This window comes from Scophthalmus maximus, chromosome 8, assembly GCF_022379125.1.
Source record: "Scophthalmus maximus strain ysfricsl-2021 chromosome 8, ASM2237912v1, whole genome shotgun sequence".
Lineage (NCBI taxonomy): Eukaryota > Metazoa > Chordata > Actinopteri > Pleuronectiformes > Scophthalmidae > Scophthalmus > Scophthalmus maximus.
This window is the reverse complement of record NC_061522.1, coordinates 5,962,346-5,983,057: the sequence shown is the minus strand read 5'-3', so window position 1 is coordinate 5,983,057 and position 20,712 is coordinate 5,962,346. Positions and strand designations below refer to the sequence as shown.

At 44.4% G+C, this 20,712-nt stretch overlaps 2 protein-coding genes across 17 annotated transcripts in view; one reads left to right on the top strand and one right to left on the bottom strand.

Annotated features, from left to right (window-relative positions):
- Positions 1-2,998, bottom strand: part of sorbs2a (sorbin and SH3 domain containing 2a) — a 46,673-nt gene extending 43,675 nt beyond the window's left edge. For all 14 annotated transcript variants that reach the window (XM_047333824.1, XM_035638027.2, XM_035638023.2 and 11 more), the window contains exon 1: positions 2,700-2,998. The gene's annotated coding sequence lies outside the window, so the exon portion shown is untranslated. The remainder of the gene's footprint in view (positions 1-2,699) is intronic.
- A 118-nt stretch (positions 2,999-3,116) lies between these two features.
- On the top strand, positions 3,117-20,571 carry tlr3 (toll-like receptor 3). 3 transcript variants are annotated; one of them, XM_035638033.2, is made up of 9 exons: positions 3,117-3,366; positions 12,022-12,176; positions 14,411-14,517; positions 14,776-14,982; positions 16,275-16,368; positions 17,019-17,489; positions 17,573-17,767; positions 17,916-19,777; positions 19,877-20,571. In XM_035638033.2, the coding sequence occupies exons 5-9, from the start codon at positions 16,351-16,353 to the stop codon at positions 20,109-20,111; spliced, it is 2,781 nt and encodes a 926-aa protein (XP_035493926.2). In that variant the 5' UTR covers positions 3,117-3,366; positions 12,022-12,176; positions 14,411-14,517; positions 14,776-14,982; positions 16,275-16,350; the 3' UTR covers positions 20,112-20,571. The 3 variants fall into 3 exon arrangements, with proteins under 3 accessions (XP_035493926.2, XP_035493924.2, XP_047189787.1); XM_035638031.2 differs by lacking the exons at positions 3,117-3,366; positions 12,022-12,176; positions 14,411-14,517 and having other exon boundaries at positions 14,648-14,982; XM_047333831.1 differs by lacking the exons at positions 3,117-3,366; positions 12,022-12,176; positions 14,411-14,517; positions 16,275-16,368 and having other exon boundaries at positions 14,648-14,982.
- Positions 20,572-20,712: the final 141 nt, after the last annotated feature.

Sequence of the window (20,712 nt, the reverse complement as noted above, 5' to 3'; positions counted from 1 at the left end):
ATCAGAAAAAATAGTATTTATACCTTAAAAATATAGGATACTGGTTCGGTATATGTTCCAGAAAATTTGGAATTTTATTATCTTCACATTAACATATTTAATTGATTAATAAATTTCTGAGTTGTAAAAATCAAACTACTAAATCCTCTAGTACTGCATTGGCATGTTGGAAAAACATTTTGTTGGTCACTTACCCCAAAATAGAAGTTCAGGGCATTTATTTCTAATTTCTAAAACATTCAGAAAAACAATGTGTTGTATTCGAATAGACTTTATTTCCTTTTTTGTTCTCCGTTATTCCTCCACATTTGATCATTCTAAATTTGTCTGCACCAGTAGTGCAATCCAATGTGTCGCCAAAGAGGTGCTTCCCCTTGTGTTCTTGTTTTATTTTTGCAATGATAACAGCAGTAAACCTAGAACCAATAATAACGCAAATTTTAGCAAGATTAGATTACCCTATCACCATATAAATTAAATAAAAAATTCATAGGCCTTGTCTTTGTTCCACCACAACTTTGTGTTGGTAACTACTTTTTAGTTTCTCATAATTATCTCATTGGTTAATATATACACAGAAAGCTAATGTGACATACAAACTACTTACTGTGACGCAAATCTGGTCCATTAATCAAGAATCATGGATCATCCTGACAAATTTCCACTGTCAACAAATCAATAAATATCTTCTGAGAGGAGAGAGAACTGGTTCAGAATATTCAGGTAAAAAAAAAGTTGAGCAGTTTAGGTAACAATCACCAGACGGCTCAGTGAGCTCTTAAGGATTTGGTCATCGAGAAAAGCTCAGGAAGCAGGCATGTCCCGCATGCGGCCCATATAGTATCAGTAAAGCCGAGATTTAGGAACTTTACACATTCTTTGAACCATGACTTCAGCCTCTGAAGAAGGGGCAGAGAAAGAGAGGGGGGGAGATAAAGGCAGCCAGGGACAGAGAGAGAGGGGGGGGGGGGTCACCACCAGAACAAGGAAATGAAAGGACAAAGGGAAATTAAAGGGGATGTGTGTCAGAGAGGGAGTTAAAGAAAGTGACAGAGGGACAGACAGTGAACTATGAGAGTAAATCCCTGCTAAGTTTCTGCACATTCACAAGAAAAGATATCACATTTTCCTTCTCCCTGATGGGCTGCCTCGCATCCCCTTTCCTCCTCCTCCTCCTCCTCCTCCTCCTCTCGCTCCCTCCAACATGCATGTGCACACACACACACACACACACACACACACACACACACACACACACACACACACACACACACAGAGTAACCCTAAACTGGCAGGTGCAACCGAGTTAACGCTAACAGAGACATGCTTCCTGCCCCGCTGGCCATCAGTCAAATTCAAAAACGCTCCGGTCGCCCATCGAGTGTGTATATTTAAGCCTGTACGAGAAGCTGTTTATTGCGGGTGCCGCAGCCCCTCCGGAGAGACATACGGCAGCCAACTGTTGCTTGCCATATTTGCATCCCGCTGTGTTGCTTCCTCTCCCCCCCACCCCCAGACACAAGTATGCAGTCATAGAAATAAACAAGATACTAACTATCAAAATCCCAGACTAGTCAAGTGAAAAACAACACACACACACACACACACACACACAAACACACACACACAAAGCCACACTCTCACACAGGACAAGTAGGCCGCGGTGGGAGTGGTGTGTGAGGTTCCCGGAGAGATAGTGTTACACTTTGTGCACCTCCCTTGTGTTCTCCCTGTTCATCCAGCATTCAAATGGAGTCTCACAGATACCAATCCAATCGCTACTGGTCATTACATCATTCTTACCATACCAGTTAGCAGGTAACTAGGCACAAAAAAAGAGTCAAGACTCAATTATTGAGAAAACCCTATGGACTTTCATTATAACCCTTTTGAAATGAGAGACTGTTTGTCAAGCGGCGGTGGCAGGTGCATGCCACACGGATCAGGAGGAATGAGGAAAAATCTGTACCTCAATATTGACTTTACAGTTCTGTGTGTGTGTGTGTGTGTGTGTGTGTGTGTGTAGCAGATGTATTGTGATGTCATTAGTGTTGGCATCATAAAGTATCCCCACAAAATAAAACTCCAGGAGTCCAGGAAATGGTTGAAGATAACACCGCCATTAACGTAGATCAAACTCAAGCTACTGTATGAAAAAGAAAATCGTATTGTTGCATTGCTACACAGGAAAATACTGCATGGCCATGTGCACTGTGAGCGAGGGCTAACAATAGAGATTATCCCCAAGCATGTGGGATGTAGGTTAAACATGGATATATCTCAATCACGCAGGGCTTGGACACATGGCTCACGGTCTTCACTCCACAAATCGAATCTTCTTCTTTTTACCCACCGGTCCCATCTTCAGAGAGGAGGAGGAAGATGGGACCAGAAGCAGCAGCAGCAGCAGCCCAGTGGAATGCGCTCCGGAAGAAACAGAGGCGACCTGAACGCATCCTCCCGGATCAGCTGATTCCATCTCATCTGGTCTCGGTGATTTTTATTTATATATATATATATATATATATATATATATATATATATATATATATATATATATATATATATATATATATATATATAACGTGTTAGCCTCCTCACAAGCTGTAGAGGTTAGCCCCCTAACAACACCGTCACCACTAACAGAGCTGATACCGTGTGTGTGTGTGTGTGTGTGCGCGTGTGTGTGTGTCTCTTACATCAGAACGACTGCGGCTTCTCCCTCCACTCACTCCGCAGCGTGTCACCAGCACATTCCGCCTCTTGTTCCATGTGCGTTTTTGCTGAAGTCCTCCGCTCGAACAGACGCAAGCGAAAACAAAGTGCGAGCACTTGAACGCGGCTCGGGGGAAGCTGGCGCGGCGCGGCGCGGCGCGTCCGTGTGATGGAGCCGTGCACCTGTTTTTCGGCGCGCGTGGATGTTGCCGCCGGTGTCGGTCGGTCGGTCGACGGGTGGTCTGAAACCAACTCCCTCTCGCGCGGGGGGGGGGGGGGGGGGGGGGGGCACTGCCGGGGCTCGGATATAGCAATGCGGTGACGCCGTCCTGTCCCTCCCCCCTCCTCCTCTCGACACCGACTCCCCCCTCCCTCTGGGAAAAGAAAGAAGTGGCGTCGCGGCTATAAAAAAAAAAGCAGTGGCGTCTTTCCAACCGGTCCTGAATCCAACCTGCCCCCCCTCCTTCCGTTTCCGTTTTTATTTTTATTATTATTATTATTATTATTGAATGATGCCCGTGGCCTCGAGCGCAAAATGGCCTCTTGTTATTTTTTCATTCGGCAACAGTCCACCGCGAGCTTCTCATTGGGTGCTCGTGTCGCCATGGCGACGCCCCCGGTTCAATCGGCGCTCACGGAGAGGAGGACACGGTGAGTGTGTCCAGCTCACTGCAAAGTGCCTCTTTAAGTTTCTATCTACGGTAAAACACACACACACACACACACACACACACACACACACACGAAGCCTGACTTTAGCTCTGGGCTACATGCTACATGCTACATGCTACATGCTCAGTGTTAATACATGAATCTGGTGATGTTTCTATACACACAAAGGTCATTTGGGGTCAGGGGAAAGTGCCACACACACAAACACACACACACACACAGAGAAAGTTGACAACAACCTGGGGCTAGGCTATAAAACGACAACGATACGTCTCGCGATGGACACGTAATCAATATCAATAGATATTTTTTTTTTCCTCGTTTCCTCAAATCAGTGGGATTCGCTGCCTTCACGTGGTATCGGATTTATGGTCAATACTTGTTACCATCTTGGAAACGGCACATGAACAATTAGTAAGTGTCGTAATTACGAGTGGGAAACTCTTGAGATACTTTTGATAATGGAGTTCCCGAGTTGGGGTGACCAGAATCTTTCAATATGGCGGAGAAGAGGACAGATTAAGTATTGGATGGTCCAGTACGTAATTCTTTATTTTTAACAGTGCAACGCGTAAGAAAATCAAATGGACTATAGTCTGCTAGCGCGGTTCAAAGTTATTACTTTTGCCATTTTTTCAATTCGTTCCGACAACATAGCATACATGACGACATGACATTCTCGTAATTCCGACTCCACAAGTGGGAATAAGTATCTTCCGACTAGCATGGTAGGCAGCATAAGTTTTCATCCAAAAGGGCGGGGACACGCAAAATTACCTGGATGGGCTGCGGTCATCCATTATATCTGTTTACTTTACAAAGGGATTCACAGGCCCATGCTAGAAATAAGATAGAGCTATGCTAAATTTTGTAACTATGTGCGGTTCCTCACATGGCCGGATTAACCTTCTAGGGGGCCCAAGGGCCAAAAAAAGATGTTATTGAGCCCCCATAGAGCCCTACTGTACACTGCACTTTCAATATTTCCCCTATGGAATCCAGAAAACAACCAGCACTCTGGAGCTGAAATGATTTTAGTTTCTCAAATTTTTAGATTTTCTAGTCTACTAGTTGTCTATAACAGTAAACTGAACATCTTTGGGGTTTGACTGTCAGACAAAACAAGAGATTGGAATATATTGATGTGATTGATTTTAGCTGAATATTTAGATTAATGTTTTATTTTACATTGTGGTGCAATGTTTCCGTGTTAACGCTGCAAGTGCCAGCAGCAAAGCCCCGTAATGATAGGTGTGGATTCACATTGGCACTGGCAGGGTGTTGATTTAAACACACAACATTTTAAATTAACACTGACATTTTTGCCGTGCTGGTCTACTTTGCTGAGACACTGAAGCGTTGCCTTAAAACAAAACTGTATTTGTTTTAAGTCCGTCTTCATTAAGCAAAGTAAATGAACTGTGTCTTGATTTTGCCGTCAAAAATGTCTTTTCCCTTCTGTGTCACACATGCACACACACACCCACTTTTAAGTTATTTACAGACTCGATGGTGGTGGTCTTCAATGCTAGATATCTTGTGGCCATGTCAGAAAAACATGGCCTTTGCGCATTTAGCACATTGTTTTTGCTTTTGTCAAAAGCAAAATAGCACGAGTTGTTTCGTCTCGAAGATAAACCAACAGGTTCAGAACAAAATCCATCTCTTTTTTTTCATCTGATTACAGATGTTAATCCTCAGTGCAGCCTCAGAAACATAGATCTGCAAGCTTGGAGCAAAACATTTGAAAGCAAAACTATGCTTTCAAATGTTTTGCTATTCTCATGAATTCTTAAAATCTTTAGAGGTCTATTAGAGACGGTCTGGTGACTTAATCTGGAAACAGACAGAAAAACTAGCATGGAATGGAAATTACACCACAGGAGTGCATCAGTTTGTATGTTGATATCTGATAAATACAATATTTTTTGCTCTATGATAGACTTCATTGCTTTTTTATGACGAAATATCAAAGAAACAGCCACATAGCCTGTTTTGCTCTATGTACATTCAAAAAATGAAACAGCTCGCACTTTATAAAATACCTTGTTTGCTAAAATTAAAAGGAGAAGAAATAATGCATCGCTTTTAATACGTAGATTACCTGGTTTAACGGTTTATAAAAGTCATTTACATTTATAATAGATTTCCTTGTCACTTGATTTAGTATAAGTGCATATTACTGATCACGTTTTACTGTTTAATGCGGCAAGATAAGGGAAACTCTCACTATAAAACGTCATCTTAGATATACTGTAAGTATTACCTTACGTTACATTAAATCCAAATATCTAATGGTCAGTTTTTAAAGCTGCATGGTGATTTTGTTGTTAACACATGCATAAAAAAAACTACCCTCTCTTCTGTCAACATTAAAGGGATACACTTTTAGACCGTTATTGATATCTGACCTTTGTGAGGTGTCAACACGACTACATCTGTGAGTGTGTACCTTATTTATGTGTGCGTGGTTTTGCGAGTGTGTACTTGCGCATGTGTTTGGTCTTTTATCACTGCCTCTTGTGTGCAGTTCAGGCAGCCCTTACTGAATCTTACTGTTGTCAAGTGGGTGCCTTTTTATAGCCGGTATGCAATCCACAGACATGCTCTCAGCAATCCATCGTGACGGGGCAAGGGGAAGAGGATGACAATACGTTATGTCTGTTGTGGCGGTGGCCCGCTGGCTGTACAGGTCCAGACATAGTAAAGATGGAGCTTGGCATGTAACAGCAAGGCTAGCAGCGTCTCCTGGACTGTGTATGAACTTACGGGAATCTTTACCTGAGAGCCAGGAATGGCTTTAAGCATCAGTAGTAGAGTTGCCCGCCGCTGCAATACGAATTTAGGAGTCAAGTGATGACGCGAGAGCTATGTAAAAGTTGGCGTCGGATAAAGGATATACTGAGGCTGACCGTGATCAAGCAAATCCACACAAGTATCCGCTGGGTGTGTGCCAGACCTTCATCCAAATGCAAATACTTTGCATAACAGTATTTCCCTTTTGGGATGACAACATGATCCTCATCTTAGAGTGCATGAAATCGTCAGGCATCTATCCTTCTTTTATGGCGACAACCACCATCCTTAATCCACATCAAGTCTGCAATTATCCAATGTCCAAGCCCTGACATATGCCACTAGCACACCCTCAGTGCCTGCCCAAGAATAGAGCACAATAAAGGAGAGCAGGCTGGCACATGGATCTCGTGAGAAAATAACTCGTTTATCTGAGCAGTGGCACTGTCTCACATCTTTCCACTGTTGCTTTCCAAAGAGAGAGAGAGAGATCCACATTTGGAACGGCTGATACCGAGGTTCACTCGTCTGGCTAGTGTTAAAGTAATGCGGCGGGTGCTGAACGAGAGGACGCGGCATACGAGTGCACGAGGACATTGTCCGGCAGTGACATCATGCCACGGCTACTTATATTCCCCCGACTCGCTTTGATGTCTAAGAGCTGACCAGGTGAAATGCCGGGGCCAATCCGTGGGAGAAACAAGGCTGCTGATGTGGAGCCCTGCAACATTGCTCTGTTTAGCAGTATCACTGAAGGGAGTTGCATGCCGACCTTTTACCCTCTGTACCTTCTACCTTCTGTTTATCGCTGTAGGCTTTTATTGTATTGTTTAATTTCCTCATTAGTCTAATTTTCACCTCTTCAGTTGCTGTCGGTGAGACATCAATCTTAATTAAGAACCATAGGCCGCCACCATTTTAATATGGTGGGTGCCCACCATGCCCCTTAGAGAGTGAAGAAGAAGAATCCTTGAATTCTGTCAACCAACCATCATTCAACCACAAAAATATAAATCACATGACATCCCAGCATCTGCCCACCCACTGTACTATATCAATCAAAAACACTGAACATCTCCCAATGAAAACGCCAGTGTCGCTGCTGGCGCCGCAGTGTTATGACAGATGCTGTAAATTTGCCTCGTACAAGTTGACATCATCATTTGTCCGCCTGTCTAGACACGGTTGCCTCATGCTTACATCAGGACAGCGCGCACTGTATCATGACTGACAGAAAAATACTTGAGCCGTAGCTTCTCCACACAGAAAGGAAATTCCAATAAAACATGATAAAATGCTGGACCTGTAGATGCGGTTATTTCTACATTCTTTCCATTTGAAGCAATTTAAATTCTAATTTTGCATTGGCCAAGACTGGACATTCTCAGTAACGAATGACAACCCATGCATTTAATGAAATAAATTGTGAACTTCCTTTCAATGGCTGACTGACTAATCAACAGATCAAGTGTTTGGATTATTCAGTAAAATATCCCAACATCAACAGAAGAGAAAAAAGAGAATAAAAGCAAAAATGAGTTTGGTGATGCCCTGACCTGAGCTCTTGTGTAAAATATCTAGACAGACATTGCATTGATAATCATTTCAGTACTGTAATTGTGATACATATTCCCCCAGCATGATATTGGACCACCCAATCACAATCTCATCCACCGTTCTCCTTGTCCTTATCGGGCCATGAAGGGGAGGATTATTTCACGACCGCTATGCAACATACCTCTTCATGTGTCCCATGTGTGCCTTTCAAACGCAATTGCTGATAGGCAGTCTCTCTGGAACACATTCCCTAATATTACTCTGCACCTCATCCACCTCAGTAGCCTTCACTGTGGCTATACGCAGGGCCTCTCCTGCGTGGAAGCTAAGTGAGCTGATAAGTGCTGTTGTGGCCTGATGAAACGTTGCATGCGCTGGATGCCAATGCGATGTCTGCCAGACATTCCAGCAATAACAATTGTTCCACCTGGCACCTGAATTTATGGGGCCGCACGACCAGTGTTGTAAAGCCTCATGAAGCACGAGCTGTGAATTAAATGTAAATAAGCGATCCAATGGTCTAAAAAAAATACATGATTTACACTTGAACTTTATACAGTTTAAGCTTTAGTGCCGTGTTTAGATTTCATCCAAGGTTCTGGGATTGGAACATGCAAACACAGCTAAAAACTAACACAGACACTATCAAGATGTTCCATGTCAGCAGTGGAGAAACCAGCTGGGGCCGCTCGTACAGAGTTGACAGAATCAACAGCATTGGCACCAGCGCTTTCCTTCAACTGCTTGCTAACGAGCCTGTTAGTGGAAGGCATTTATGAAAAAAGATATCTGCCTCAGCTTTCTGTCCACGGTTTATTGGCAATGCCGTAAATCCTCTGCAAATTTCTTCTTGGGCCCTTAATTAAGTAATGGCTCAATTAATCCTAACAAATCTGCATTTGCAGAGGGGAGAGCATGGGTTCACGCATTAGAAGCCAACAGGAGGAGATTATTGCAGACAAATCATACAACAGTACTGGTACAGGACTTTTGCCTTACCGGTGCACAATTCCTATATTTGTGGGGGGGGGGGTTGTGTCCAGAGAGGAAAATTGGACATAGAAAAAAAAATAGAATAGAAAAAACAAACAATATCCTCTGTACTGTTTTATTTGTGTTAACTCTAAATATGACGCACAGGACAGCAAAATGAATGATTACACATTGTGGCTGTCACAGTCATCAAGCTATCAAAATACTTCTTTTAGCCTTCGGGATCCTGTCAAGTAAGTACATTGTTAGCACAAACACTTGGCACAAAAAGGGAAATTGGAATAATGGTAATGGACAGCAGAAAACTGCTCTGCTCTCTTTGGGCCCAAAGCAATCTGTTCAGGCTCAGTCAGAGTTTTTTTCCGGAGCAGGAATGTGACCCCTTGCATCTCCCTCTTCCTTCTTTGGTAACAGCGCCGCACCATCAAAAGAGACCTAAATCGCTAAATCAGTTTCGAGCCACATGACCCGGACAAATATTTGTGTGTTTAGCCAAAGTGGATGAACTTATTACCGAGGAGTGAACAAAAGGGGAAATGCCATGGCTGTTAATTTATTTGTTTATCAGCTGAAACCGACTCATTCTCTACAATTAAATGAATTCTATCAAAGTAGTGGATGTTTGAGGTGGACATTTCTGCCTTTGACACATCCACTGGACATGAAATAACATGCCTGACCTTCCCCAGACATTACCGATGCTCCTGAAGGAGGAGGATGACCACAGACAGCTTGACATTGAAAATCTGCTAAATCCTTTTCCGGCAGTTCTGCCGGCCTTCCAACCGCACTGTCTGCTGTTAGGAAGGTGCAAGCTGCCCCCCGACAAGGCCAACTTGTCTCACCGCCTTTTCACAGCACATGGTCAAATCCCAGTGGTCTCAGCTCAGGCCACTGTCTGTACGACGCAACGAGCACTAATCACGCTCGATCTCCTTGTTTTAAATAGGATCTAGACAATTATAGAACGACTTGCGGCGAGTTATTTGTGATGATTTCAGAATGGAAATAAAAGATACAAACACAAAAAGCAAATCGTATGCAAATTATCATTACAGCTATGGTTAATGAATCCCTCCAAGCTCTAATCCATGTTTTTTTATGTTGACAATGAACTGTGTGTAATGTGAAACAGGAAATGGTGATGAACCCACAGAGGATTATAATTTGAATGCAGTTTGCCATTTGCTCTGGCTTTACATTGTTATTGCTCCCAAAAGTGTCATTTTCATCTATTTCCAATTTAGAGGGGAGACAAAGTTCTAAAAACTCACTGCATAGCAAATATGGCCACCAGCTACTGACACAGTGGTAGATGCGCTGTAGTAGAGGCAGACATTGTTCTCTGGAGGTGACGGTGCCAAAAACAGAGCTAAACTTATTCGCCTAATCAGAAAGAAAAAGGCCATTTTTAAAGCCTCTCTTTGGGACTCTCATCATAACTAATGATGAGAATAGAGGCGCTGTTGCAGACTCAGTTCCCCGACACACTGGATTGTCTCGCGTTGCATCGCGGTGAGCTGCACTGCAGAGAGTTAACAGCACGGTAGTAGATCCATGCTGCTGATTCCAGTTCAGTATTGACGTCCTGTCTGCCCCCGGGGGGATCACTTATAGCGAGAAGAGAGCTGAGTCAGCACTCGGCGAGCACTAGCCTGTGATGAGAAGCACATGCCATCAGCTAACGCTCAATAAAATAAAAAAAACAACACTTCTAATATGTATACATATGAGAATGTGTTGATAATTGCACAGCGGTTGCAGTTTTTCCATCCACAGTATCACTTTCAGAATGACACGGTGGCAAGTCTGTTGTTTTTCTGCCACGTGGGTTCGAGTAATCACACTAGGGGAGTAAAGCTTCCACGTGGGTGCAAAGATGAATTCCCGCGGATGCTACATCTCTGCCATCTGACGCTCGTCCTTCTGCATCCAGTGCCGTCTTCCGTGCCGCGTGAGACACACACGTTGGAGTCGTCCACGTAGTGGAGTGTGTTCAATTCATTACTGAAGGACAAACTCCGATGAGGACCGCTGAGTGTTTATCCTAATTCATGCACACCGCGTTACAGTATGTTCTGCTCTGTATGCTCTCCCGCGGGCGATTGAGATCAAAAATGTGTCAGTGGCGCTGACACCAGTAGCGGAGCTGCGAGTCTGACCTCCAAACATCATTGGTCAGCAAACTGGGGAGGGGGAGATATGCTGCAGTGTCTTTTTCCTTTTTTTTTTTTTCTGCAGAGGGCAGAGAGAACATGCTACATCATTTCTGCTGCTGCCTGCACCTCTCCTTGTATGTACATTATCCTTTCCTCTCTTCCTCTTGCCCTTTATCTAAAATCTCTCCCTCTCACAGCCTATCCTATTTTTTCCTGCTCAGCCTCGTGTGAAAATGAAAGAGGATTTATCCACCCCCCCCTCTTAAAAATATCAGAGCGGAGTCAAGTTGACAAAGACTACACAATGAGATGACTATTACATCAGACAGTGACTGCACTCCCCTCCGCCACACTTCATAATCTTTAAAGGGCAAGGTGCCACGGCCTCCGGCTGCGTAGGGGAAAATTGCAATACGTATCGACAATATTGAATTTACAGCGCGAGTTAACGCGCTTCATTGCGTAACATAGGTCGACAGCGGGCGTGTCGAGCAGTGAGGAGAGACATGGGGGCAAACTCACCTTTTTTGTTTATTGGGGGGCATTCCAACACTCCGGCGATTTGCAGGTGAGGGAGAGGAGATTTGCCCGAGCCGGTAACATGAAGAATGTGGCACACACACACACACACACACACACACACACACACACACACACAATCCCTGCTGCCCCCCCCGCCCAGTTATTCCTTTTGCATGAGTGCATTCAATCACACGTACGACATGCAGCAGCCAGTCTCAGGCCACAGTGAGTGAAACATGTACCATGTCCCTCTGCTCAGCTGCAAGTGTTTCACCTTCTTACAGTAATCCTTCGCTCCAGTTCCACGTTGTGTCTGATCGTCTCCTGATTCCTGTCAGCTTTCACGTCTCTGTTTGCCCCCTCCCCGCTCCCGAGCTCATGGTTCAGTCAGTGTCACGCAGCCGAGCAGAGCTGCAACAATTCCCCGCTGCATCATTAGCTTGGGTTCTCATTACGGCCCTTTCTGCTCCACATCCTTTGTACTCCTTGTTTATTTGACCACAGTGTTTCCCCCCTGAGTGTTAACTGTTCCTTTGTTTCGTCATATTAATAACTTGACCACCACCACCACAGTGCTGAGCATAGCTCTTTCCACTTTTTTCCACAGGTCTTCAGCAGTCCAGTCGTTGGCACAAAGCCCTGTAAGCTGCCTCGGCTCAGCGCTGGACTAAACCAATCAGGTGGCCTGAGGTCGATCCCAGGAAGGACCTGTTTCATTAATCTGCGGGAGGGATGAAGGAGGGAAACACAAGGGACGGAAAGGTGGATGAGTAGGCTTCATGTATGTCTCCATGTTTATGGAAAATGGGGAAGGTGTTTATTTTTTTTTCATTTTCTCACAACTGTTTAGCATTTTCTGCTTTCTGCACGTCATGGACACAGACGCAGCGCAATTGTCCTCGGCCACTGTATAAATCCAGACAGGGACAATATTATGTGATTGAAGGTCACGTTGGGGCGAGTGTCCTCCTGTCCATAAATCTCCACATAATCAAATAAGTGTGCAAAGAGAGTGTGCTGGAAGGGAGCTGGAAAACAGTGTAAGCAAGTTAACATTTGTTAATAAGCACTAATCACAAAGTGCAGTGAAGGATGCTGGGAACGTCATCTGGCATGTGGTCAAAAACTAAAATATTGAACAAATAGAAACTTGGACCTGGTGATGGTCAGAAGCTTAAAGTGATTACAATTCATCCTTGGGATGCTAAGAATTATAGTTGCTGAGATGTGGCATTGTGGTGTCATAAGAGGGAAGACCCAGGGCTCTCCAAAGTCTTTGGAATTCATCCCCTGGGGAGCATGAATATATTTATAAGAATTACATCAACCCATCAAGAAGATTTTGAGATGTTTCAAGTGAAAACTTATTCTAGAGTCACCAGCAGGTCGGGGGATCGCAGGAGTCATCATCTATCTATCCTCTGGAGACCATGAAAGTCTGTAAATATGTATTTATTCCTATGCCAGTAGCATGGCTAAAAACAAATGCACTGGTAGGGCCATCCTGTGTACAGTATATGATGCAGCCTAAACAGTAAATTTGAAATTGATTTCGAATTTTGGAAAATTCAAGTGACACCCCGACACAGTGCAGCTTTGAACCGTGCCAGTGCTGGTTTAGATAAATGGCATAGTTGGGCATGACGGGGCTGGTGCTCTGTCCCATTGTTTGCTCAATCAAAAAAATACATTGGTCGTGCCGCAACAGAACAACAAAGGCAGAGAAACTTGTTGCAGGTATCTATTATACAGTAATGTTTGCAGTATGAAAGGAATACTATCTGTTGTGTTGCATATGGATCATGTCACTAATGTTGCATCTTCTTTGTTATATATGAATCATACTGTACCTATAAAGACAACATGTAGGTCTATGGAGAAGGATGCAGAGTGACTCAGCAACAGGAATCTACTGCCCTCTAGTGTTTATTTCCAACTAAACTAGATATAAATATAGATTTTCACTTAGGTTTAATTTATCTGGCACTGTGAATGGAGACATGACAAGTTTTTATGTACAGTCAATGTTGAAAAAAAAAACATTATCAAGGAAATCTAAGTTGATTTTAAAGAGTAAATGGATGGACAACACTCCTGTGTGTATAAGGGTTACACATGCTTTTATTAAATGCAGTCAAGGCAGCCCATAGTGTATATTGATTCTCGTATGCCATAGGTTTTGTACATGTGGTGTTGTCTGTACACAATTGTTGAAAACAATGCATCTGAGATTGTAAAATTATATGAGTACTGACTTGCTCATGGGTCAGACCGAGGCTATCTCTGAACTCGGCCTTCACTTTGATTTCAGTTGCACAAGCTCCATAACTTGGCATGGTGGCACGCACACACACACACACACACACACACATTATTGTAGGTCACTATTTATGAAGATAACAGAGTTGCATTTATTTGCTGGAGACTTACCCTACTTACTTTGACCTAACCTTAACAAAAAAACAGTAGGTCCCCAATAACTGGTCTTTAATCTGAATTTTTTTCTCTCCAAATATGGCCGATAATAAACACGCACAGACTTACAAGGTGTAAAACAATACCGGCTCTGTGTTTGTATTAACGTTTATGCTCCTGTGTTATATTATTTCGCTATGTGCTACAGTAAACTGATCTTGGAAATTCAGTGTAGTAGTAAACTTTGTCTTTACTGTATCTCTGCGTGGATTCTCTTGATCTGAACACGGACACTCTCAGTTCTTTTAAATCAAGAGTGAAGGCTTTTCTGTTTGTCACTGCCTCTCAGTAAATAAACTATCTATGCATTGCTTGTACTGCACTGCGACTTTTAATCCCTGTCTTGTTCCACCTTAACATGTTTATATTTTCTCTTTTTGATTATTGTATTTTAATTTGATTGTATGTGTTTCTTCCCAATCCTTAATCCTTTTAATCTTTTAAGCACTTTGAATTGCCTTATGTGAAATGTGCTATACAAATAAACTTGCCTTGCACCTTTTTCGGGTATTCTGTTTTAGGGAACCGAACCCCACAGGTGAGGGCATCACTCACATCCGTCCGCTAGAAAACCAACCCTGAACCACGAGGTTGGAGGCCGCTGCTGCAGCTCGTGCAGCAGAAAACTGTTAGTGGCACTCAGCTACCTAATGTGACTGTCTTCATTGTACTGGCCCTGTGGTATTTGCATATTGGATTCCACAAAAAATGTGATACCATACACACACATGCTGGTTTCAGATCCTGTTTGAGTTCCTTGTCAAGGCATGAGTCCTATGCAGTTGATTAGAAATCAACGACAGCCCGTCGTATAAATATGTGTCATTGCAGACGCAGATCCATACGTCACCCGCATTGAAAAGTACTCGTCTCAACTCTTTCGCAGAATGGGCGCCACTTCCCAACCCGAAGAAAAGTTCAAACTTGTAAACTGCAGAAGAAGAAAAGACAAAGAGGTCGCGTGCAGAAGTACAACCATCATCTGTTTCCGGACTATTTACCGCCTGAGAAATCAGACAAATATCTTCTCAAACACAACGCCTCGGAGACGGAACAGACTGACAGGGACGCATTACAAAGATCAAGTTTAAAGGTAGGGCTGCAACTTACTATGACTTTCATAAGCGATTTAATCTTTCGGTTATTTTCTCGATTAGTTGTTTGTTGAGGTTTGCAGAAAGATGAGTCGAAGCGGCCGATTAGCCGTTTCAGCGGGACGCGTTTATTTCGAGATTGTGGTTCACAGCACAAAACCAAAGACGAAACCAAAGTGCATGCGGGCGTACCGTTCCTTTTGTACCCACCGCCTACGAAACAGGCCTGCGGTGTCCCTCGTCCAATTGTTCACAACAAGGAAACATCTGCGTCATCATACTAGATGGCCTCAACAAGATACTGGTCACAGCAAGGACACATTGGCGCCAGCATGATCGTGTTTGGCATCGACAAGACTTTGTTGACATCGCTTACGATCGGGACACATTTGGCCAACTACAGCCAAAACATGGTAAAAAAAATGCCAATCGTGTTTTCCCCAAAGCTCGAGGTGATGTTTTGTTTTGGCCACACACCGAAGATATTTAGTTTACTGTCATGGAGGAACAAAGAAACCAGAAAATTTTCACATATAAGAAGCAGAAGTCAGAGAATATTGATAGATAATTTCTCCATAAAAAAAGTACTTATTAATGGATTATCAAAATATTTGGCTGTTAATTCACTTAATATATTACTAATGGATTCATCGATTAACTGTTGCAGCTCTATATATGGGCCTTTGTTCTGCAAGTCATTGCAGCTTACGTTTTTGCTCTTATTCCAAAATAAGGGTCCGGCTCCTCTACTCGTCCCATTACGGTAATGGTCCCGCACGCATCCGTCCTGCGGGTTTGTTCAATAGAAACCGCGTTGTGAGCTCGTATCAGTACGTGTGGAACGCACCGATCGACTAATGTCATCTTGTCACAGTTATTCACGCAGACTCAACGATACTTCACATGCACCCGGCCTATTGCGTTTGGATCGACCCGGCCCCAAAAGCGACGTGCGTAACGGCGCAGCGCAACCCGGCGTTTGCGCCGTCTGGCGCGCGTCTGTGCCAAACTCGGGAGTGTGTCGTCGAGTCACCAGCAGTTTATCATCACGCGTGTTCCACATCGTCGTCCACGACTGCTGCCATTAGAGCAGACACTGGGGGAATTATTTAATAACCTCGATAAAATCACACACGCAGGGTTTCCGGCCGGAAATTTGCACGAAACAGTTAAAAAAAAAAAATGTATCAGATCCAGATCCACTCCCCGACGAGGAAGTGAAACCAGATATGTCACCGCCCCATTTCCTTATATTACTGTTTTATCCTGGCGCTGTGTGTTTTTGCTGCAGAAGCCCGCGGAGACTCAGCCTGGAAATGCATCCATCTCTGTTTATGTGTCTATGAAGTCTTGATGCAACAGATGATATGCTCTGGACACATTTGGTAAGCATCCGCCAGGAGTTATCTCCAAAATATTAGCCAGTCCTAGAGTGGGTGAAATACGAAATTGGCTCTTTGTGCTATAACCATATGTAGTATGCTGTGATAATAATAATTGAGCAATGAAAGTCATATTTCTGTAGACAAGTGTGAGAGAATATATATCAAGTCTGTTGTTGTCAGACATTAAACTCGATTCTTCTCCTGAACATTTATTTCCACACCCGGTCAATGCTGCATATTAAAGCTGCACTAATTCATATTTTGTATTATAACAAACATGTGATTGTGTAAAGTGACGGACGTGGCGATTCACTCTCACCAATGTCCCTGCCCAGCAGTGGCAGGCAGTTGTTGTAGTGAAGAAGAAGCTCTGGTTAGCTCACTGTGAATTGCCGTTCGATCAATAAACAGCAGACGGAGCGGACTGGAGCTTCCAGCTGCTAAGGAGCCAGATATTCTTCTGTGGAGTTGGTTGGTTGCCAGGATTACTATAGCATGTATTCCAATGATGTTTTGCGTCTCTGCAGTGTCTAATGAGGTCACTTTGATAACACGTTTGCCATATCAACATGATAAGATAATAAAATGTCACGGTTGTTCCCTGTGCCAAAGGCTCACAGAGATTTCATTCTGTCTCTCCTCATGTACAGGGTCTCGGAGCCATGCGCATCCCTCGTTCCCCTCCCTTGACATGGGTCGTCGTCGTCGCGTGCTGTGTTTTGGCGGGACCGCCGCAGTCCGTGGCCTCCCCGAAGAAGACGTCCTGCCGCGTGCAAGACGGCAGAGCGGACTGCAGCCACCTCAGCCTCAGAGCGATCCCTCCAAACCTGCCCAGGAACATCTCCAGCCTGGACATGTCTCACAACCGGTTGGTGGGGATTCCCCCTGCGCCGCTCAACCTGTACCCGGGGCTCCTCCGCCTCGACGTCAGCTACAACAGTGTCACCAAGCTGGACGGGCATTTGTGCCAGACGCTGCCCTTGCTGCAGACACTGAGCGTCGCACACAACGAGGTGCATTTGCTGAAGAGGGAGGACCTGAGCCATTGCAATGGCCTGGTACTGTTGAATATGGCTAGTAACAGGCTAAAGCTTCAAGGGGAGCCCTTCTCCGCCCTAAAGGTACAGGTGTCCCACATCTTCATGATTCAGTTGTTTGCCATGCATGACGTTAAATTACCGTTCGCTTCGTATTCACCTTTCAGAATCTGAAATCCCTTGACGTCTCCATGAACAAACTGGCTTCGGCCCAGCTCTCCTCGCAGCCTCAGCTGCCCAGCCTGGTGAACCTCAATCTGGCATTCAATGACTTCACCGCTCTGAAGAAAGATGACTTTTCTTTCCTCGACAACTCATCCTTCCTACAACTCCTCAATCTCTCGGCCGTGTCTCTGAAAACAGTAAGAAGCATGCCTGGAAATGGGAAATGAAATTGAGCCGTCAAAACTAAAACCGGGAAATAGTCGTTGTATCTTGGTTTCAGTTGTCTGTTTTGTTTCCCTTTTTTTCCGTCTCATCACAAGAGTTTTGTGTTTTGTTTTGTTGCAGTTGGAGCCTGGTTGCCTTCGGCCCATTTCCGGCCTACGCACTTTAATCATGGATGGAAGTAATATGGGCATTCTGGTTCTTTTCAAACTCTGCACAGAGCTGTCGAGGACAGCCATTGATGCCCTGTCTCTCCGGAAGATGAAGCTAGTCACCCTCACAAACACAACCTTTACCGGGCTGCAGAGAGCAAATCTAACCTTTTTGGATCTGTCCCACAATGGCATGGGTAAAATCGAAGAGGGGTCATTCCAGTGGCTCTCCAGACTTCAGACTCTGATTTTGGCCGACAACAACCTCAAGCATCTGACCAAGGGCACATTTCAGGGGCTCAAGGCTTTGAAAGAACTCCAACTGACAAAAGCCCTGGTGAAAAGTCATACATCCTCCACCCCGATAATCGACGATTTCTCTTTCGAGCCATTGAGCGCACTGGAGAGCTTATCGTTACGGCAAACCTCTGTTCGGGAAATCACAGGGCACACATTTACAGGCATGACAAGTCTCAAAGAACTGGATATGAGCTGGAGTAGCTACACGTCGCTCAGAATCATCACCAAACAGACCTTAGTCTCACTTGCAGGATCACCTCTCGTGAAGCTAAATCTGACAGGAACAGCGATTACACAGATTAATCCTGGAAGCTTTGCGTGCATGAGAAACCTCACCACTCTTCTACTAGATTTCAATTTCATACAGCAGACTCTCACTGGCAAAGAGTTCGAAGGCCTGGGTGAGGTTCAGGAGCTGCACATGACCAATAACCACTGGAAAGTCAGACTAAGCTCCACTTCGTTCGTCAATGTGCCCAATCTTAGGGTCCTGACTTTGGGCAAAAGTCTCAACAACACAGCTTTGAACGTGGATGTGGATCCCTCGCCATTCAAGCCCCTGTGCAACCTCACCTTCTTGGATCTCAGCAATAACAACATAGCGAACATCAGAGGGAGTGTTTTGGAGGGCCTTGTGAACCTGAAGGTACTGAAGCTCCAACACAATAACTTAGCCCGGCTGTGGAAGAGTGCCAACCCAGGTGGGCCGGTGCTGTTTCTCAAAGGGGCACCGAACCTGGTGACCTTACAGATGGACAGTAACGGGCTGGATGAGATCCCGGAGGGTGCTTTGAGAGGTCTGAGTAGCCTCTGGGAGCTAAGCCTCGCGACCAATCTCCTGAACAATCTTAGGTACTCGGTTTTTGACGATCTGAAATCATTGCGGGTTCTACGTTTACAGAAGAACCTGATCACATCCGTCAACCCCGAAGTGTTCAAAACTCCCATGAGCAACCTCAGTCTACTTGTCATGGACAAAAATCCTTTTGACTGCACATGTGAGAGCATCCTGTGGTTTGTGACGTGGTTGAATAACACAAACACCACCTTTGTGCCAGATCTTGGGGACCAGTATATTTGCAACACGCCACTGGCTTACTATAACCACTCAATCATGGATTTTGAAACCCTCTCTTGCAAAGACATGACCCCATTTCAGGCTCTTTACATACTGACCAGCACAACGGTCATGGCGGTGATTGTAACGGCACTTTTGGTGCGGTTCCAAGGCTGGAGGATTCAGTTTTATTGGAACATACTGATCAGTCGGACGCTAGGATTTAGCGATGCCAATATTGACGAGGGCAGGCACTTTGAGTACGACGCTTACATCATACATGCTGAGGAAGACAGCAGATGGGTGGAGAGGATGATGGTCCCCTTGGAAAACGAGAACTGCAGGTTTTACCTGGAGGATCGAGACGCTGTCCCTGGGGTGGCGCTGCTCGAATCTATCATCGATAATATGAGAAGGTCCAGGAAGATCTTGTTTGTGGTCACCGAACGTCTCCTTAAGGATCCCTGGTGTCGTCGGTAAATCAAACATACGTCGCATTATTAATACATTTCATACGGGCTACTGTATTCGTGCTGTACATTTACCCCCTGCACACCCCTTTTTCCCTCATCCAGATTCAAAGCCCATCAGGCACTTCACCAGGTCATCGAGGCCAGCAGGGACTCTGTGGTTCTGGTCTTCCTGCAGGACGTGCATGACTACAAGTTATCTCGCTCACTCTACCTCCGCAGGGGCATGTTGCGCCGCTGTTGCATCGTGGAATGGCACGGCGGCCATAAGGAGAGGGTGGCGGCCTTCCACCAGAAGCTCCTCATAGCACTCGGCATGACCAATCGATTGATGGAGTGACTGTTTTTCATTAATGATAAAGAAGAATTCCAGTCTTTGTAATAATAAGAAAAGTTTGTCCAATATTAATTGCTACAAGTTGCTGATTATTTTTCCCTCTGTGAGTTTCTACGTGGGGAGTAGTTGGATTGGTTACACACCACTCAGAAACATCATACATGATGTAGAATGTTCAAGTCTGTATATAGGCTCCACGATGGTGTAGTGCTGTCGTCTCACAGTAAGATAGTTCTGGGTTCGAATTCCGGTTCCATCAATGGTGGATGGAAGTCTGTATATATACTATATTTTGTTTTTTTGGTGTCTTTTTTTTTCTTCATATTTGCTTGTTCAAAAAAAATATCTCCAGTTTTCCAGTATTGTTTACAAAATGTGATGTAAAGTATGAAATGACAAATCAACAGAAGTCGGTCAATTGTTGTTTTGTTGACAGTGAAAAGAGAATAAAATTATTTGAGTAGTTATTGACTGAGGGGTGTCTTCTACTGCAGTCATATTCACTATTGTGTCATTCTGACATCTAGTGGTTGTAGTGAGAATCTACAGCACCACACAACTCAAATACTGTAAGTGACGTGACCATATGCACATTATAAAGAAG